Source organism: Motacilla alba, chromosome 3 (genome assembly GCF_015832195.1).
Source record: "Motacilla alba alba isolate MOTALB_02 chromosome 3, Motacilla_alba_V1.0_pri, whole genome shotgun sequence".
NCBI lineage: Eukaryota > Metazoa > Chordata > Aves > Passeriformes > Motacillidae > Motacilla > Motacilla alba.
This window is the reverse complement of record NC_052018.1, coordinates 60,391,174-60,407,623: the sequence shown is the minus strand read 5'-3', so window position 1 is coordinate 60,407,623 and position 16,450 is coordinate 60,391,174. Positions and strand designations below refer to the sequence as shown.

At 39.0% G+C, this 16,450-nt stretch overlaps 1 protein-coding gene across 9 annotated transcripts in view; it reads right to left on the bottom strand.

Moving 5' to 3' along the window:
• ARID1B (AT-rich interaction domain 1B) overlaps window positions 1-16,450 on the bottom strand; it is a 326,580-nt gene that overhangs the window by 289,099 nt on the left and 21,031 nt on the right. For all 9 annotated transcript variants that reach the window (XM_038133282.1, XM_038133283.1, XM_038133279.1 and 6 more), the window contains exon 2: window positions 4,335-4,529. In XM_038133282.1, coding sequence (XP_037989210.1) covers window positions 4,335-4,529 — 195 coding nt within the window. The remainder of the gene's footprint in view (window positions 1-4,334; window positions 4,530-16,450) is intronic.

The following is a 16,450-nucleotide window of genomic DNA, read 5'->3' as shown; positions in this document are numbered from 1 at the left end:
AATTATAATGCATGCTAAAAAAAATCAATTAGGCAATGATCATCTGATTAAACAAGCATATCACACCATTCAATTCTTTCAAGCATATTCATAAATCCAAGCCTTCAACCTGTGATGAAAAGTTTCAAAACCTGTAGGTGAATATTTCAAGTATATTATTTTTAAGCTTAATGAAATTCATCACAAAATGAAATACTGCATGCTATTATCACAAAAAAGCAACACCACTGGTGAGAAAAAAGTCCCTTATTTTGACCAGTATTCTGAAGTCTTTTTATTTTTAACAAAAATTTCTCCACAAAGCAGCATCAGGTTTTCCTACAGCACACAGCACTAATGCACTTTGAGCGGGCAATCGAACTAAAGCCAGAAGGAACCGATCACGGCATCATCACTTGCTTGACTAAGGTCCAAAAAGGATGTGAGGCAAAAAAGAAGTTAAATGAAAAGCAAATTGTTGTCTTTATAATCGGATCTTATTACTCAGACAGTATTTCACTCATAGTTAGATGTACTGCAAAATCAAGCCTGAAGTTTTCAGGTGCTAGCTATCCCTGCATATTAGGATTTTCAGTTTTGACATCATCTCTTTGTAATTCCAAGTGATACCTAAGATATTAGAAACTGAAAGTTAAATCTGAGAGAATATTTTCCTGCTTTTACATACGTTCCCTGGGTAAGGAGTGCTAATAATCCAAAAATTACATTCACCCCATGCAAACCAGGAGAGACAGTTCATGAGATTACGAGATAGCAGTATTAAGACTTACAGGCAAGAACAGCATTTTAAAACCTTGTTGCAACTTGTGTTCCATTCATGAAGACTGACAACACCAGCACAGGTCATCTTGCTCCCAGCTTTCACTTGCCTTCTCCCCCCCTCTCCAACTCAAGGTGAATGGGAAAGAAACACAGTCCTGAGTTTCCAAACAATATAAAAATCTCTTTCTAAGTAATTAATTTTCTAAGTAATTAATTATTAATGCATCCTGACAAGAGATATGTCGTCTGCAATCCTATCAATTAAGCATATGACTCTTTTTTTATCACCTTCCTTTCACATACCTTCCCTCTTATATAGGTGTCAAATCAGTCCAGAGGCTTTATATATTTATTTGACTCACACTGAGTTAACTGGACATGCCCTCAAAACATTACAAAATGCTGCAGCACTCTTCAAACTGCTTAGCACTTTGTCCCAGGAGGCTATCACCCATCTTCACATGACAAATCTTCATCTCTGTGGTTAACTGTCAGAAAAGAAAGCTAAAATCTCAGGTTACCATTACTTTATTTACAGTCACTCTGCCTTTCCTATTTGGCCATTTATATATCTAGACCCCTTTATCTTTAGCTGAATTAGTGTAAAGAGATTGCCTGGATTTCAAATCATGCCCCTTATGTAAGGCTCAGTGCGTTGTGCTGGGGCTCATCATCAATATCTCATCAGAGATGAGTTCCAAACACTTAGGGGATTTGCTTTCTCTCTTTGGTCCTTTGCAGAACATATCCCATACCTTCCATAGTCACTTCAATATCCTTCAGTTTCCACATGGAATTTTAACAGAATGTGGGGGTTTATTTGCACCTTCATGTTTGGTGTCAAGCATGCCTAGACCAAACAGCAGTTGTAAGAGAACGACTGCAGCATTTCATAGATACCCCTTTTAAAACTGGTTAGCAGGCTGTGCTTGACACCCATGCTGCAGATATGTAGGCTGACTGCACCTGATACCATTTCATCTTTTTTATCCTCTTTAATCTTTTACTGCTTATGCCAGAGGCCTTCCTTCCTGAGAGAGAGCTCTTCCACCTCTGGCCTGCAGGCTGGAACACACTATTCTCTGCTGCAATATGACACAGACCAGCTAACTACATCTAGGCAATTATCTTCAATTCTACCACTTTCATTAATTTTAGCTTAATCTTTAGGGTGCTGTTTTTCATCTTTATTTCTTCATTTGCAGCATCCTGCAGCAGAGCCTGCAAGTTAAAATCTGTCAAGTCCCATAGTTCTAACCTCAAGCCACAACACTTGCTGACAAAGAGCCAGACTTAACATTTCAAGGTCTTCTTCAAAATTCAAAAATCTTCACAGTTTAACAAAAAGCCTTCTTGTTTCATCCAAGGAAACAGAGCTGACACCCTCAGCTATCTTTGAGCAACAGCAAACTATAACTTAAAATAAGAACAATCTCTCCCATTGATGCTTCCCACCCTTCCTACAGTGTGGCACTTCCACCCTCATAATCCATCTACTCAGTGCTATCTCTGCACAATACTTAAATCTGAGCACAGTATGTGTTTAAGGCCCAGTATTTTTTAACCAATCAAGTTTTTGGAAGTGCCTTGCGCTTTTGATAAATTCAATGTGACACTGTAAAGCAGTCCAATTTCCAGAAAGTGCTGAGATTCATCTTCTGAAACCTCTTGCAATATTATGTATTTCATATATATATATATGATATCTAAAGTAGCTACGTGCTACACAGTTTTAACAAGCGTAGCTAGGCTCTCCTTATTTAATATTCATGTCACAGGAGTAAAAATCCAGCCAGGAATCAAACTGTGGCATCCTGTGCCAAAGACAACTTACCACTCAGCTGGTAAGTTGGCAATTCAATTTACAAACCTGCATTCCTGCATTTTAATCCTTTGTAGAAAGGTGGTAATATATGAGCAATATGAAAAGAACTGGATTCAGATCATTAGAGGTTCACAAACCAAACACACGAAGCTTTGGAGGCCGTCCAAAACAAAATCATGCCTAGGTGGTGATGTCCGTTCAATAAAAATTCAATGTCATAATTATCCTGTCCCTTTTTCCCCGAAGAGCTCTGCTGCTGGGCCAGCGCTGCCGCTCCGCCACTCAGGGCAGCGCTGCGAGGAGACGGATGGGGCCGGCAGCCAATGGCGCTGCCAGGTCACTGCCTGCTGATGGGTAATTTACAATTACCAAGCAATTAGCAAATGCACTGAAAATTCAACACTCCTCTCTGTAACACGGAATAACTCATTTTAAATTAAAAATGTGTTTTAATAACTTCACTTTGGTTACAGATACACAGAGAAAAATAAAGCCTCCTTTATTCAATTTCAACTCCCTTTTGCAACTGACAAAACGCTTTGCTGCCTGAATCTAGCAACCAAGTATACAGTTTGGCATTTCTAAACTAAATAATCTCTTCCTTATCAGTAAGTATCTATTTAACAACAGAAAAGAATAAAAATTAAGACCTGCGATAATGATATTATAATATATTTGAAACTGTTATTTAATTAACTGTCTGATTAACATCTTGTCCTACTGGATGGGTAATAACAAGAATTTGCCAGGAACCTATCTGCCAGGAGTCCAAAATTTTATCTTAGTTTCTGTATTAAACAATAAATGACATAAAAAGAATCTAATCTGTGACTGGTCAGTTGCACAAAACAAATATTCTTTCCCATTAATAATCAAGTTACTAATCTGTTGTGCTCACAAGGCAGCACAGAGCTCTCACTGCCTACACTCATATCTCTAATTAAAAATAAAAAAAATAGCAAAACATTAACTTCCTGATAACCTCAGTTTATCTCTCTGTCTTGAAAACTGCTGTATTTTCCTTAGTACATGGTATGCACATTGAGATTGACCTTCTTAAAAAGGGTAGGAGAAAAGCACAAGGTCTCTATCAGCAGTGAAATCCAAACAGATAAAAAGGAGATCCTTACCTTTCTATATACTCCGATACATTGAAAAAAAAATCCTGACTTTAAAGAATTGGTAAAAGAAAAAAAATAAGAAAAGCTACAGACTCCTATCAAAATGAGGAGAAAAAAGAAAACCAACCACCACAACAACAAATAGCTGATATAAATATCTAACACTTTTGTATGCACTGGACTACACTAGCCTTGATGTACTGATGTCAGCTCTAGGTTTTCATCTTACATTTAAGTGTATGTAAGCCGGAGAGAAAGAGAACATAAAAACCCCTAAAAAACCAAGAACAAAATAGCAACAACAGCAAAGAACCAAAAAATATGCAAGACTAAGTGGTGTCAACTGGGGGAAAAAAAAGAAAACTCATGGCATTTGACATACTTCTCTCTCTCCAGCAAGATCCCAGCAACAAACTAAATCCTGTTCAAACTGTAAGGGATTTCAGAAAACATTCACACTGTGAACATAATTTCTTTAGTTTTAAAACAGTCCTTCATCCTCCTTCTGCACAAGAAATATTTATTTCTGAGGGTTTTCTCTTGCACCCTCTGTATTGCCGGAATGTCAGAAGCGAAGAGAAAGAGAGGAGGGAAACCAAAGCAACCCAGAAAAATCCTCCACAAACCTGTTGCTGTGGATACTGCATTCCTCCCATGGCTGCCGGGGCTCGGCCCTGCATTCCCACGGGATAGCGCTGGGGGCCGGGAGGGCCGTACGACTGCCCGGGGTAGGGGCTGCTCTGCTGTGCCTGAGAGTGAGGGTTATTGCCCATGCCGTACAGCTGCGGCCTCTTCATCACCATCGGATCCATCGGACTGCCCTGTGGGCAAACACAAGCAAAGGAATATTTAAGACATGCAAAGAAAAAGGTCAGAATCGTCATGCTCACTGCGGGCGAATTATACTCGTGTTTTCTCAATGCTTTACGCATCAAATATTGACTTGATGTACAAAGTACCATACCCTGGGTTCTCTGATTAATTAGATGAGGTTTTGAATAGTAAGTTTGGAACGTGCATTCCATTCAAAACAACTTTAAAAAATATTTTGCACTAAAACTTGAGGCTGTCTGTTACCTATACAGACAGAGAGCAGAAAATCTCCCCAAAAATTTCAGCTTAAGAAATAATTAAATATACTGCTGCACACTGATTAGCATCACTGGCCCTAACATTAAAAAAAAAATAAAGAACCATAAATATATACCAAGACAGACACGAACAGTGGACAAGTCACTTAACCTTGAGAAAATATCTGTTCTCTCACATCAGAAAAAAAAAGAGAAACTGGGAAAAAAAAAAGTTTCCAAGAAGTGCAGTGCATACAGAACACTGCATTTCAGCATTTTCCTGTTGCTTTCGAGCACACTAATAAGTTTCCAGATCAAAAAGCAAGTCATAACCCACATTTTACATGAATGTTTATTTGCTTCCTTAATAGACCTCAGAAAATCCAAACTGTAACCAGTGATGGAGGGGGAAGGGAGGTAAGGGAGAGAAGTTTTATTTTTAGTCTTTTTGGCAGCACTTACCAAGCCCTGTAACAGTTTCAGGACAGGTGTCAACCATTGTGTAGTATTACTCTCATGTTTTATTACTGAGAACTAACTGAACCAGAAAAAATACCATACTTTGTGAAGTGCAGCCCTGTGTTGTTAATATGACATCCATTTTTTAATTCCTGAGTTCTGGTTAGATTAATGGAAGAATGTGCAGGGAAGCTTTCAAAAAGCCTATCACAATCTCATCTTCATGAAAGTAGCACATACCCCCCTCCTGCTCCCCCACCCCCCCCAAAAAAAAAGATGTATTAATTCATCAGCCAGCCCACTCCCCTACCAGGAGCAGGATTCCCTCCTGCAGCACATTTTGCATATGTTTTCCTGCAGCACACTGCTGAACAGTTTAATTTTAAAACCTCCTATGTAATACAGCTTCTTCATGTCCTTTCTGATGTAATAGTTATTATGACAATAACTAACATTTCCTACTCCCATCCCTGTTTCTTCTCATTACTGCTGTTTGTACTACTAACACAATACGTTTTTTTTGTTCCTATCCAAAATATGCCCTTTCCAAAGTAGTCACTGTTTAATGAACTATTATTCTTTCCTTACTGCAAATAAAACCATCAAACCTCATTTTTTTCCCCGGCTGTCTCCACCATTACCAATACCAATTTTCCAGGAATGTCACCCAAAACTAATAAAGTATTCTGAATATGGGCACACTGCACCTGTGGAGATAGAAATGATAACCTCCTCCTTACAGGACATCTCCATTCACTTCAGAAGAGGACTACCCTTTTTTGCTACCATAGCAAATTCCACATTCACTGCTAATTTTGGGTAAGTATTACTCAGCAATTTTCCCTTTATTGTTTGCCTGCTCTGTAGCCAGATTAGGAGTTTCTATTTTTTGCCACTAAATGTCCCTGGGTAATTTACTATTTATATTTCATACTTTTCAAAATCAATGCCTCCTCAACCACAGCAGATCACCTGATCCACAACAACATTCTCAATTTTGGGTTTTTTTAGGCCATCATGCACTCTCACCACAGTTTCAACTAAAAACACAAAGGCTAAGCCTTATAGATTCCTTTTTACAGTGTCCCAGGGGAAAACTTACATTTCCTCCTATAGACCACAATATTTTATCTATGTTTACTTCTGTGTTTTAATGTTCGGTGCATCACCTGTCACATTCTTCTTCTCAAACATAAATCCTTATTCAAAGTGAGTCTTGAGCTTCTTCCATTAGATTCCCGTGAAGCCAAACAGCACTTTTCATTGCTATGATCTTCTGTATCAGGGTATAATTTCCAGGTCTCATCTCAAATAACCTCATTTACTTAAATTCAAGTTTAATTAATTTTGAGTGTAGTATTTTCTTTTCTGCATCCAACTCTTCAATATAAACAATGCAGATAGCTACACAGCTAAAACGATCCGACATTATCCATTATTAAGACTACTTTCAGGTGCATATAAACTTTGCCAAACTTCAAGCATTTAGGCTGAAATTTTCCAGGGCATATGTATGCCTGAGGCTGAAATTCTCTGGAAAATTCAGCAGAAATAGTTCAGCTATGTCTTAGAATGAGGTCACAGAAAAATACACAGTTTATGTTCTCACATAAAACACTTGAAAATACCTCTTGAACACCATGCTTTAAGGCAGAGAATTTTAATTTCCCAGGGTGACACTGGACATTCATGAAAGGTAAGGCATGTGCCCCTGTCAGAGAGAGCACCTGAAAGTCACCAGACTGGAAGCACAGGAGGAATAAACAGGAGCACATGAGGGGAAGGGCAAGGCTTCTTCAGAGGAGTTACGAAGTGCATGGAAGCTGCCTTGAATTTGCCAGACAAAGGAAGAGGGACAATGCGTTAAAAAAGCAATGGAGACAGAAGTGAGGCAGAAAGAGCTGAAGGGGAGAGGAGGAAACAAGGTCAGGAGGCGACATGGATACAGGCCAAAGAGTCTCTGTCCTTTGGACTAGTGACCTCCAAGCAGCAGAGCTTCTGTGTGTGTGCTGGGAGAGTGAGCCTCACTGCCAGTGCATCCTCCCTTCCCTCCTTCTCACCAGCCTGCCATCACTACACTTCTCCATGTTCTCTTCAGGTGAGCCACTCCTCTTTTCCTCAGGTGATATTCTCCAATTCAGAAAGGTGGAGGGATGAAGAGCCTCAGATATTGCTATAAATCCAGGCATCAAGGGCTGCAGTGTTTCACACAACACTGGAATCGAGGGGGCTGTGGTCACTGGGAGGCAAGGGACTTGGACATACTCAGAACTTATTGTGAACACTGGAAGTCAAGAATCTGGACCAAGGACTGGAGATACTTGAATATGAGAGGGCTAGACTGAGGGGGCAGTGACTGTGCCTGGACAAATTACTGGGACAATCAACAGGGACCCACCCTAGCTATCAGGGCTGCCTCTTCCCTCCTCCCTCCAAAGACCTCGGGGAAAGAACAAACAGTAGTGTCCTATTACCTCTACAGTTGGAAAAGACAGACTTGGTGAGGAAACATTTCTCATCCTATGCACTGGTAGATCCTCATGGGGTGGGGGGGGGGTGGCAAGTCACCACTGCTATTTCTGACTCCTTTCAGATTCGATCTCAACCCTCTTTGCAGTACAGCTAAAGGTGAAGACATCTACCAGTGACTCAGTGGCTGTCAACATATTTCTGCAAGGCAAAACAAAACCAAAGAGCCATCTCTCCCCCAGGCTTAAGAAAGATTATTACTGCAGAAGTTGAGAGCTCATGGAATTAAGTTTGCCCTTGCACCACTAAGCATGTCTCCTTCACAGATATAATAGCTGTCTTTAAACCCACAGCCACACTTCAATCCTCACAGGCAGCTCATGTGCCTGCTCCAGGTATCCACCCAGTGCAGGGCGGTGAAGGGGCCAGTGTGAGCTATTGGAGCAGGGCTTTACTTATCACACAGGTAGTGAATGCAGGAGACAACTGTCCTACCATCTAAAGTAGCTGTGTGCTGCTCAGGCACACCTCTGCTCTACCTCTGCATCTGCCACAAGTTTTCACTAAACCAAAAAAATTTCAAAATCTACCAATTTAATGCATCCTGACTTGAAATCATGTGGCCTAAACTGCAGGAAATACAGCATATCTACAACTGCAGCAACTTCTGAATTTGATGATAGATGTGCTCTGAAAGTGTTTTCAGAAACTGTGTGTTTTAAAAAATTTAACCTACAGCCATCAAAACCAGGCCAAACGTCCTACAATGACTCCATTTCCCTTGTGTAAACATTAAAAAAAAGGGGAAAAATTTCCAACCCCAAAAATGAACAAAAAAGCCCCATCATTTCTTCAACACAGTACCGATTCTAGAATTTAGTATGTCCACGATCAATACCACTGAAAACTCTCTAACAAAAAGACAAATTTTGTCTTAAGAACAGTGTATGGTAAGGAAGACCTGGAGCCATACGCTTAACAGAAAGAAAGAAGAGCTGCTCATCAAGTACTGTCCTCCTTACAGTGAAGGTAAAAATTTCGATGTAACTTTTTCCAGCTTTAATGCATGCACAGTTTTCAGCTTTATCATTTTTGTAGACTTTCTGATTTCATTCTTATAGCAAGACTTTCTCTCATCCATGGCATTTTGAAAACTTATTAAAAGAAGTTGCTAATTGAGACATAAAATAATCTTATCTGAAGGTTCCTTTAACATTTATTAAGTTCCAATATTTTCTTTAACATCAGTTCCAAGAGTTTTCAAAGACAAGATTTCAGTGACAGGATGATTATGAGACGTATCAACCTCTTTGTGCTGGAGGGATCATAACCAAACCACTCCACAAGTGCTCTCTAACATCTACCAAAAATGACAGCATTGCTCTAACTGCATCACTTTCCTCTAAAACCCAGCGTGCATGTTTGACTATGAATGGATGATGTGTGTATTTTCACATTTTCCATGCCTTTACTTTCTATTACATGCTGTAGTGCAAAGTTTTAATCACTTATTAAATTTTATTTTAGTGTCAATGAAGTAATCGATATCCATTTGTTTCTTTTCCTGCCTTTACAGAACAGCCCAATTTTTCTCTAGTGCTATTTTACTCCTAATACACACATTACCATTTTGCCAGTTTATCTAGTGTTTGCTCATGCTATTTTTTACTGCCATATTCTTCTAGGCAAGCCTAGATGAATTCTGCCTTTTGTTTCTTATTCCGCACCTCCTGTTCAACTTGTTGCATTTCATTAAAACTGAGTTGATCTGCAGTTCCTCAAAATACCTCAGTCTTCTTCGCTTCAGTCCACAGAAATACCATAATTTATAACCCCTTTATTATAGCACCTATCTCATGTCAGTATCAGATTCATTTGCACATGTACTATCAGACTTCGTGAGAAAAAATAATTTTGTAAGAGGTCCTGCCTATTATGTGCCTGATGAGCACCTTGAAAACACCCAGTGGAAGGTTTGCTTATGATTTCAACAGGGCCAAGGTTTCATTCCCAGTCTTTAGATTGACAATACAACCATACCAAAGGTCGGACACTGAAAAACCTACACTACCTACAAATAGCAACTGACAACCTTTTTCTCATAGCTGCTCCTTTTTTCGATGTTTTGTGTAGAAGAATACATAAACTCTACATTTCTGCTATATGCAGAAGTGAAAAAATTAATATTCTACACCCACTTGTAAACTCTGTATCACCACCTCTCCTGCTCTCCTCCCATCAAAAATGATCAAATAAATCACCTCACCCTGAAGTACCTGGAGATTTAATTTTGCCTTTTCTAAAGTGACAGAAAAATACACTACCATTTTCTTAGGTCATTTAGCCAGTGTTTTCCAGTTACACCATCTACATTCAGATCTGAGGCAGCTATACAAGCAAATAGCTTGAGAAGCAGTCTGATCAAAACCAGCTCTTACTTTTAAGGCACTACTGATGTTATGCACACATTACATATAAACATCCACTATTAAGTTATCAACTAGTGTTTCATTTCTAACAACAAAATGTTTATTTTAATGATATTTATGGATATGAACAACACCAGTCACTGGCCCAAAATACAACTAACACCTCCATTTAAAGATGCGACAAAGACCTTCACCACTAAAATCTCAAGACAGGGAGGAGTGGGAGACACTTGAATAAGGTCACAATGGGATTTAGATGTGAATCCCATTCAGCTAGTGCTCTTTTCTACAAGGCAGACAGAGCAATTCACTGGAAGATAAGTATTTACATGAGAGATGTAACTACTTTTCAAGTGAAAGTGTGCTTTTTTTTGTTTAAACAAGAAAAAAATTGAAAGAGGCATTAGTTTGGCTGACAACAGCAAATGCAGCGATTTAAAGCAACTATAAGCCACAAAGCATCCCAAGTAATGCTCCATCATTTGTGCCTGTAACAAAACAACATGAACTCAACACTCTCAAGTAGGCTTCCCCTCAAACTCCTAGAGCTAGGAATACAATAACTCTTTGTTTATTCATTGATCTGCAGCCAAAGCTTCTGTCTCCATATTAAAAAAAAAAGAAAAAAAAGAAAAACAAAAAAAAACCAAAAAACCCCCACACGTCTCTGTGTAAAAACCAAAGCCTTGAAACATCATAATAAGTAAAGACAGCTGACAATCGGTGACCGACATTCCAAGGAAGACAGGCATGGAGCTCTCAACTCTATGTCAGGCACCAAGTCACAAATTTATCACTGAAGATAATCACAAGTATTCACTATAATACAATAACACAGCTGGCTTGAGGATGGAACTGCGGAAAAGATAATCCACTCCTAGATAATGTCATCATTTGTATGAACATGTACAAGGACGCCTCAGCCAACATTTTTACGTGACAAAAGAGGAAGTATCAAAACAACTCTTGTCATGTGTGTTTCAATAACCATTTAAGAAAGTTGCAAGCAACTATTAAAAAAATATGAGCGTACAGCATTAAATTCTAACATTAATAATAAAGCCGAGAGGTGACTAGTAAACACGCTTTCTATTTTTTTGAAAAAGGAAACCTACTGTCTGTTTTACTAAAATTTTAATTTAAAAAGGCAGTTGCACAAACACAATAAGCAAAAACAAAAAGTTGAGTTCAATATAAGTCTATGATGAAAGAAAATCCAGTAAATGAAGACGCACACACTAGCAGAGTTTTAACATAAATAGCCATTTTGCTTGTCTTAAAGGCTCTGCATACTGTCTGATTTCAGCTGCAGGGAGACATCAGAAAGATTATTTCCCACTCAAACAGAAAGTAAGTAATTAACAAGGCGAAAGAAAAAAAAATCAAAGCTATGCCCCCCAAAACTACTACTTGCCTAAACCATTTACAAATAATTTATACAATCAACTGTTTCTGCAGGGTGAGGTAGAAGGATATACTGTTTTTCAGTCTTCTTCTGAGTCCTCACCCAAAAACACATACAACCCAAAAACTGTAAAGCCTGTGTATCAGCCATTCTCTATTTATAATTTTGCATATAGATAAAACTAAAGAACTACTGAAAGAACAAATCACAACAAACATTGCAAAGAAAAGAAACCTGTTTTTAATGAAGCGTACATAACTAACCTCTTCAGTTGCCACTACAAGTGCATACAAAGGTTAAGACAACATCAAGAAGCACTTATACACATTAACACAGCTGATGGCTAAAACAATCCTAGCTTTCTGACAAGTTCACATGGATATACAGCCCAGAACCGTTGCCCCTCAAATTGCCTTTGTCATTGCCAGCTACTGACAGCTAATAGGTTACTCTGAAGTCTGCTTATTGTGTGCCACCTGTCCTCATCACACCTGAACATTCAGTTTTCTTCTGTAACCCACTTTCCTAATACCAAATTTTCTCCAGGAAGTACTCAGGAATCATAGCCCTGTCTTTAGATTAGTTTTCTCCAACCTGGATGCCTCTACAGAGAAGGATGCCCACTTTTCTTCAGGCATGCAGAAGCTCTACTCCCCTCCTCACCAAGTCTGCAGCAATTTCAAGTGCAGCAGAATTCAGGGGTTCTTTAAAATGTCTTCTAGCAAACTTATCTGCCACTACACAACAGGTCACTCATTCCAGCTGCTTCTCCTATGTGCTGCCATATCATGACCATGCTTTGGCTGCTCCACAATCCACAATCCAGTCTGGACTAGAAGCCTGTGTTGGATGGTTTTGCACCAATACAACAGCTTTGACACTGGAGCACGGTCAGACATAGGCAGAGCTCTCAGTCTGGCATTTCGACTGTCAAAATAGTAACCCCCAGCAGGAAAGCAAGGCAGACAGCAAGGGAAAATAGTAACCTAAAGTTCTCAGGCTAGATTTACCACTGGATGCCTCAAAGCTTTAAGGCCTCCTCAGTAGCCAAGGCTATGGCTCAACAAGGAAGAGAAAATCCATTCATAAACCCAGAAAACCAAGTTTAAAAAAGCAAAGCCCCACCCAGAATACCAGTTACTTCTATTTTGTCTGGCAATGAGGTTCTCAGCTTCCTAGACAAGTAAACACCTTCACTCACTGTGCATGGCTGCCATCTGGAACTCAGAAAAAAAAATTCCCTTACCTACTTTGTACAGCTCTTACACAAACACGGCGTTAGATGGACAGAAAAGGATGTACTAAAAATAGTGTCTGTCAGCCAAGGAATAGAGCACTGCCCTGAGTGGAACGAGGGGAGCTCTGCAGGAAGGCTGCCTGCAGAGAAGTATTGCAGTAAGAGGGGGAAAATGCACAATGTCCTAAATATAAGTGACGGGGGGGAGGGATGTATATGGAAAAAAAAATCCCACATCCACTTTAAATCTTAAAGAAAAAACTTCCTAAACTTAATATTCGCGTGGATCTGAATACACTTTTTCAACTACTTGGCTTTACTCACAGATATAAAATTAAAAGTTAGACGTATTCCATTGCCGGAGAGAACGCTAGCTGAGAAAGTGACATTGTGAACACTGGGGATGACAGAGTACCCACAAAAAGGTACAACCAATCACATCTAGGTCACAAGCCAAAAGTACATACAGTTAGCTGCAGATTTTTTCCACTCCCAGCGATATATATAGTTCTATATTAACACACAGACACACAGATACACACAGACGCACACATACTCGCAGAAAGGTATGCTGGTCATATATCCTCAGCATTTATGGCAAATTATTAATCAAGTCCCACCTGAAACAATTTGTTAAATTGATTTTAATCACTGGGCCTCTCATGTGAAGCTTTGTATAATCAGCATTTCATTTACAAAATTAATTGCCTGATTGATTCTCAAGAGGCAGTAGCTGTCATTACACTGCTGTCATAACTTTTGAGTAGGGGTGTCACAACACTGAATTCTGACAGTATGAAGAGCACTGCTATTTAAAAAATGAGGGCGGGGAGGTAGGGGGGAAACAAATACAGTGATTTCACAGAATTGCTCTTTAGCCCGATAGAATGTTAAAACCATTTCCCAACAGTTTCAGCCAGCCTCCCTGATTTCCATTCATTGAATAATGCGCTACTCAGCTATTCAGTATCTTTTCTTAGAGGCAGGTTCATTTAATTCAATTTTATCATAGTTGCGGTTGCATAAAATGAGTTTGTTGTTGAATATACAAAAGATTTAATCACAGGCCGCTCTTAAGGTTATTTGTAGAGCAAAGTTTGACTTTCAAACACATGGAACTTTTTTTCCACATTCTAAGCCTTCAGGAAAGCTATTTTCAATTAGTTGTTGTTTTTGGGTTTTTTGTTTTTTTTTTTTGCTGCTGCTGTTTTTAAACAAAGCAAAGCAAACCGTAACTTCACAGAACTTATCTAGGAGCTCCTTTAGAAAGCTTTTTTTTCTCCCCTTGTCTTATAAGCTGTGTATAAGCCTTGGAGCCCTGCCAGAGTAGGAAGCAAAGCTCCTATATTTGCTGTAGTTACTCCTATACCCACCGCTACTATATTCTTGGAAAAGACCGGTGCTCCGGAGAGGCGGCGCAGGCCAGCGGTTAGGGCACTGAGTCATGAGACAGGACTTCTATTCCTGGCTCAGCAGCTGACCTGATATGCAAACATGAGCACAACACTTCACCTTCCTGTGACTGGGTTTTCACTCTCATAACAACAAGTGTTATATGCACTTTTAACAAGGAAAGACACATGATGACTTTGGGGAGACTGATATCAGTTATTAGGCAACAAGAAACAGGACTGGGAGTCAAGGGTAGGTTAAGGGAGGAAAAAACCCCAAACCTCTAAAAGATATTGAAAAGGAGAAACTGCATCACCAGGCTGCAACAAGGTACTCTAAACTTTCAGAAACCTACATTCCAAAGAAAAAAGGTCCCTAGAAGCACCTTTAAAAGGAGTGAAAAAAAAAGAGAAAAGATGACCTTAAATTTCTGCTGCTAGATCACTTGGAACAGTATTAATGCCTTTTAAAAAAATCACCTCTTTCGAAGATAAGGTCAAAAATAAGCCCCTGAACTGCTCAAATTCAGCCTTATACACTAGATTTCATCAAGTGTTCATGAATGAAGCAAATGTAAAATTTCTAGACTATATTCTGAGATTACACTCAGATTACTAAAAAAACCAAATGACAACTCTTCAAAAACTGAATTATACTTACTGCTGGTATTTGTAATTGACCTCGCTGGAGCAATTCCCGAACAAATCAGAGTCCAGGTAACATTAGAACCTAGCAACAACACAGCCTCTTTTCTCTTCCTACCCCTCAGTTCTTACTCTCATCCCGAACTACCGTCAAATATTATCTTCATTCTTCTCTGCAAAGTGCTCGGCCACTTGAGTGGCTTTGTGCAATTTTCTTCCCTTTTTGCAGGTGTCTGAGTTCATGATGAATAAAACTGGGGAGGAGGCGAGACATGGACAGGGGGACACCAAAACAAGTATCATTGACAAAATTGATAGATTACTGAAATAGGGATGCATGAAAGAGTAAAAGAATGGAAAACTCCACCAGGCAAACAAAAGCAATTAACTGTTTTCCTTTTCCATAGCCATAACATGAAATTTCAACTAAGGGAGGTTCAGAAAGTTCTGTCCACACTTAGAAATATTTGCCAGAGTTTTAAGCTATATCCTTCTGCCACACCAGCAAGAGTTCAGAAAAAGGAGAGAATCAGTCACCCTACTTATAACACGGGATAGCAGACTGGAACACTAAAAAGCAGTGTAAAGCACTGGTTTTCTTTATTTGTTGGTTTCTAGTTTCACAGCAAGTAGCTTATACTGATTAATTCAGCATCTTCTCTTTTCAAGCCTAACCTTTTTTTTTTTTTAATAGGTAAAAAATGGTCTTAATTAAAATAAGAAAACAGGGGAAAGCCCCTAGCTAGAGGCAATATATGCAGAATTCCTAAAGGCATATATTTAGCATCAGGGTAATTGGAATGCAAACTTAGCTCTATAACAGAAGCCCTGTCACTTCTCAACTGCCAAGAAACTTCTCTTGTAACATATTTTCTATATTAAAACTGCTTCCTGTAGAGGCTAAAAAAACTTGGTTGCAAATAGTGCAAAATTTTAAGTTACCTGGAAACAAACCAATTCATCATTTTTTTTTAACCATCATTCCATAATGATCTCTGCATCACATTGGTTGAACATCGCAAAAATAAAGTGTACCAGTTAGAGACACACCAGCAGAGTCAGCTCAGCCCAAGGGTCTGCTAGGTGTCTACTACAGATAATGAATGTGGAGCTATACACCCATATTGTGGAGCTGGAGCAATAGAATCTTGGTGAGTACCTGCCTGTGATTATTTGTCATTTATAGTGACCTTTCTCATCAACACAGACACTGTCAGCAGCATGGAGCTAACTTCCTGGGCAGGAGCAAAGGAAACAAAAATTCACCAGCAACAGGTGATTTAAAGCACTAGAAAATGGAAGGCGGGGGGGGGGGGGGGGAAGTGGATGTTGTAAGTAGCTAAAATAAAAATTGAAATTAATCACCAGAACAAATTACAGTTATGAGTGGGAATTTTCATTATTGACTGAAAACATTTAATAGTTAAGTTATAAATTAGAAGAAACAGTAAACTGAAGGTTGAAGCCCTTGTATCACTTGAGAAAACAATGTGACTAGAAACCATGAATCCACACACATGCCTACAATTCACACCCGCTCTATTGTATAATGTAACTGATTCCCAAGTATCATTTTACAATTCTGATTAGGTCTTACAAAAATCTTGTTTATTAAATTGCTTTCTTTAGGCATTCAT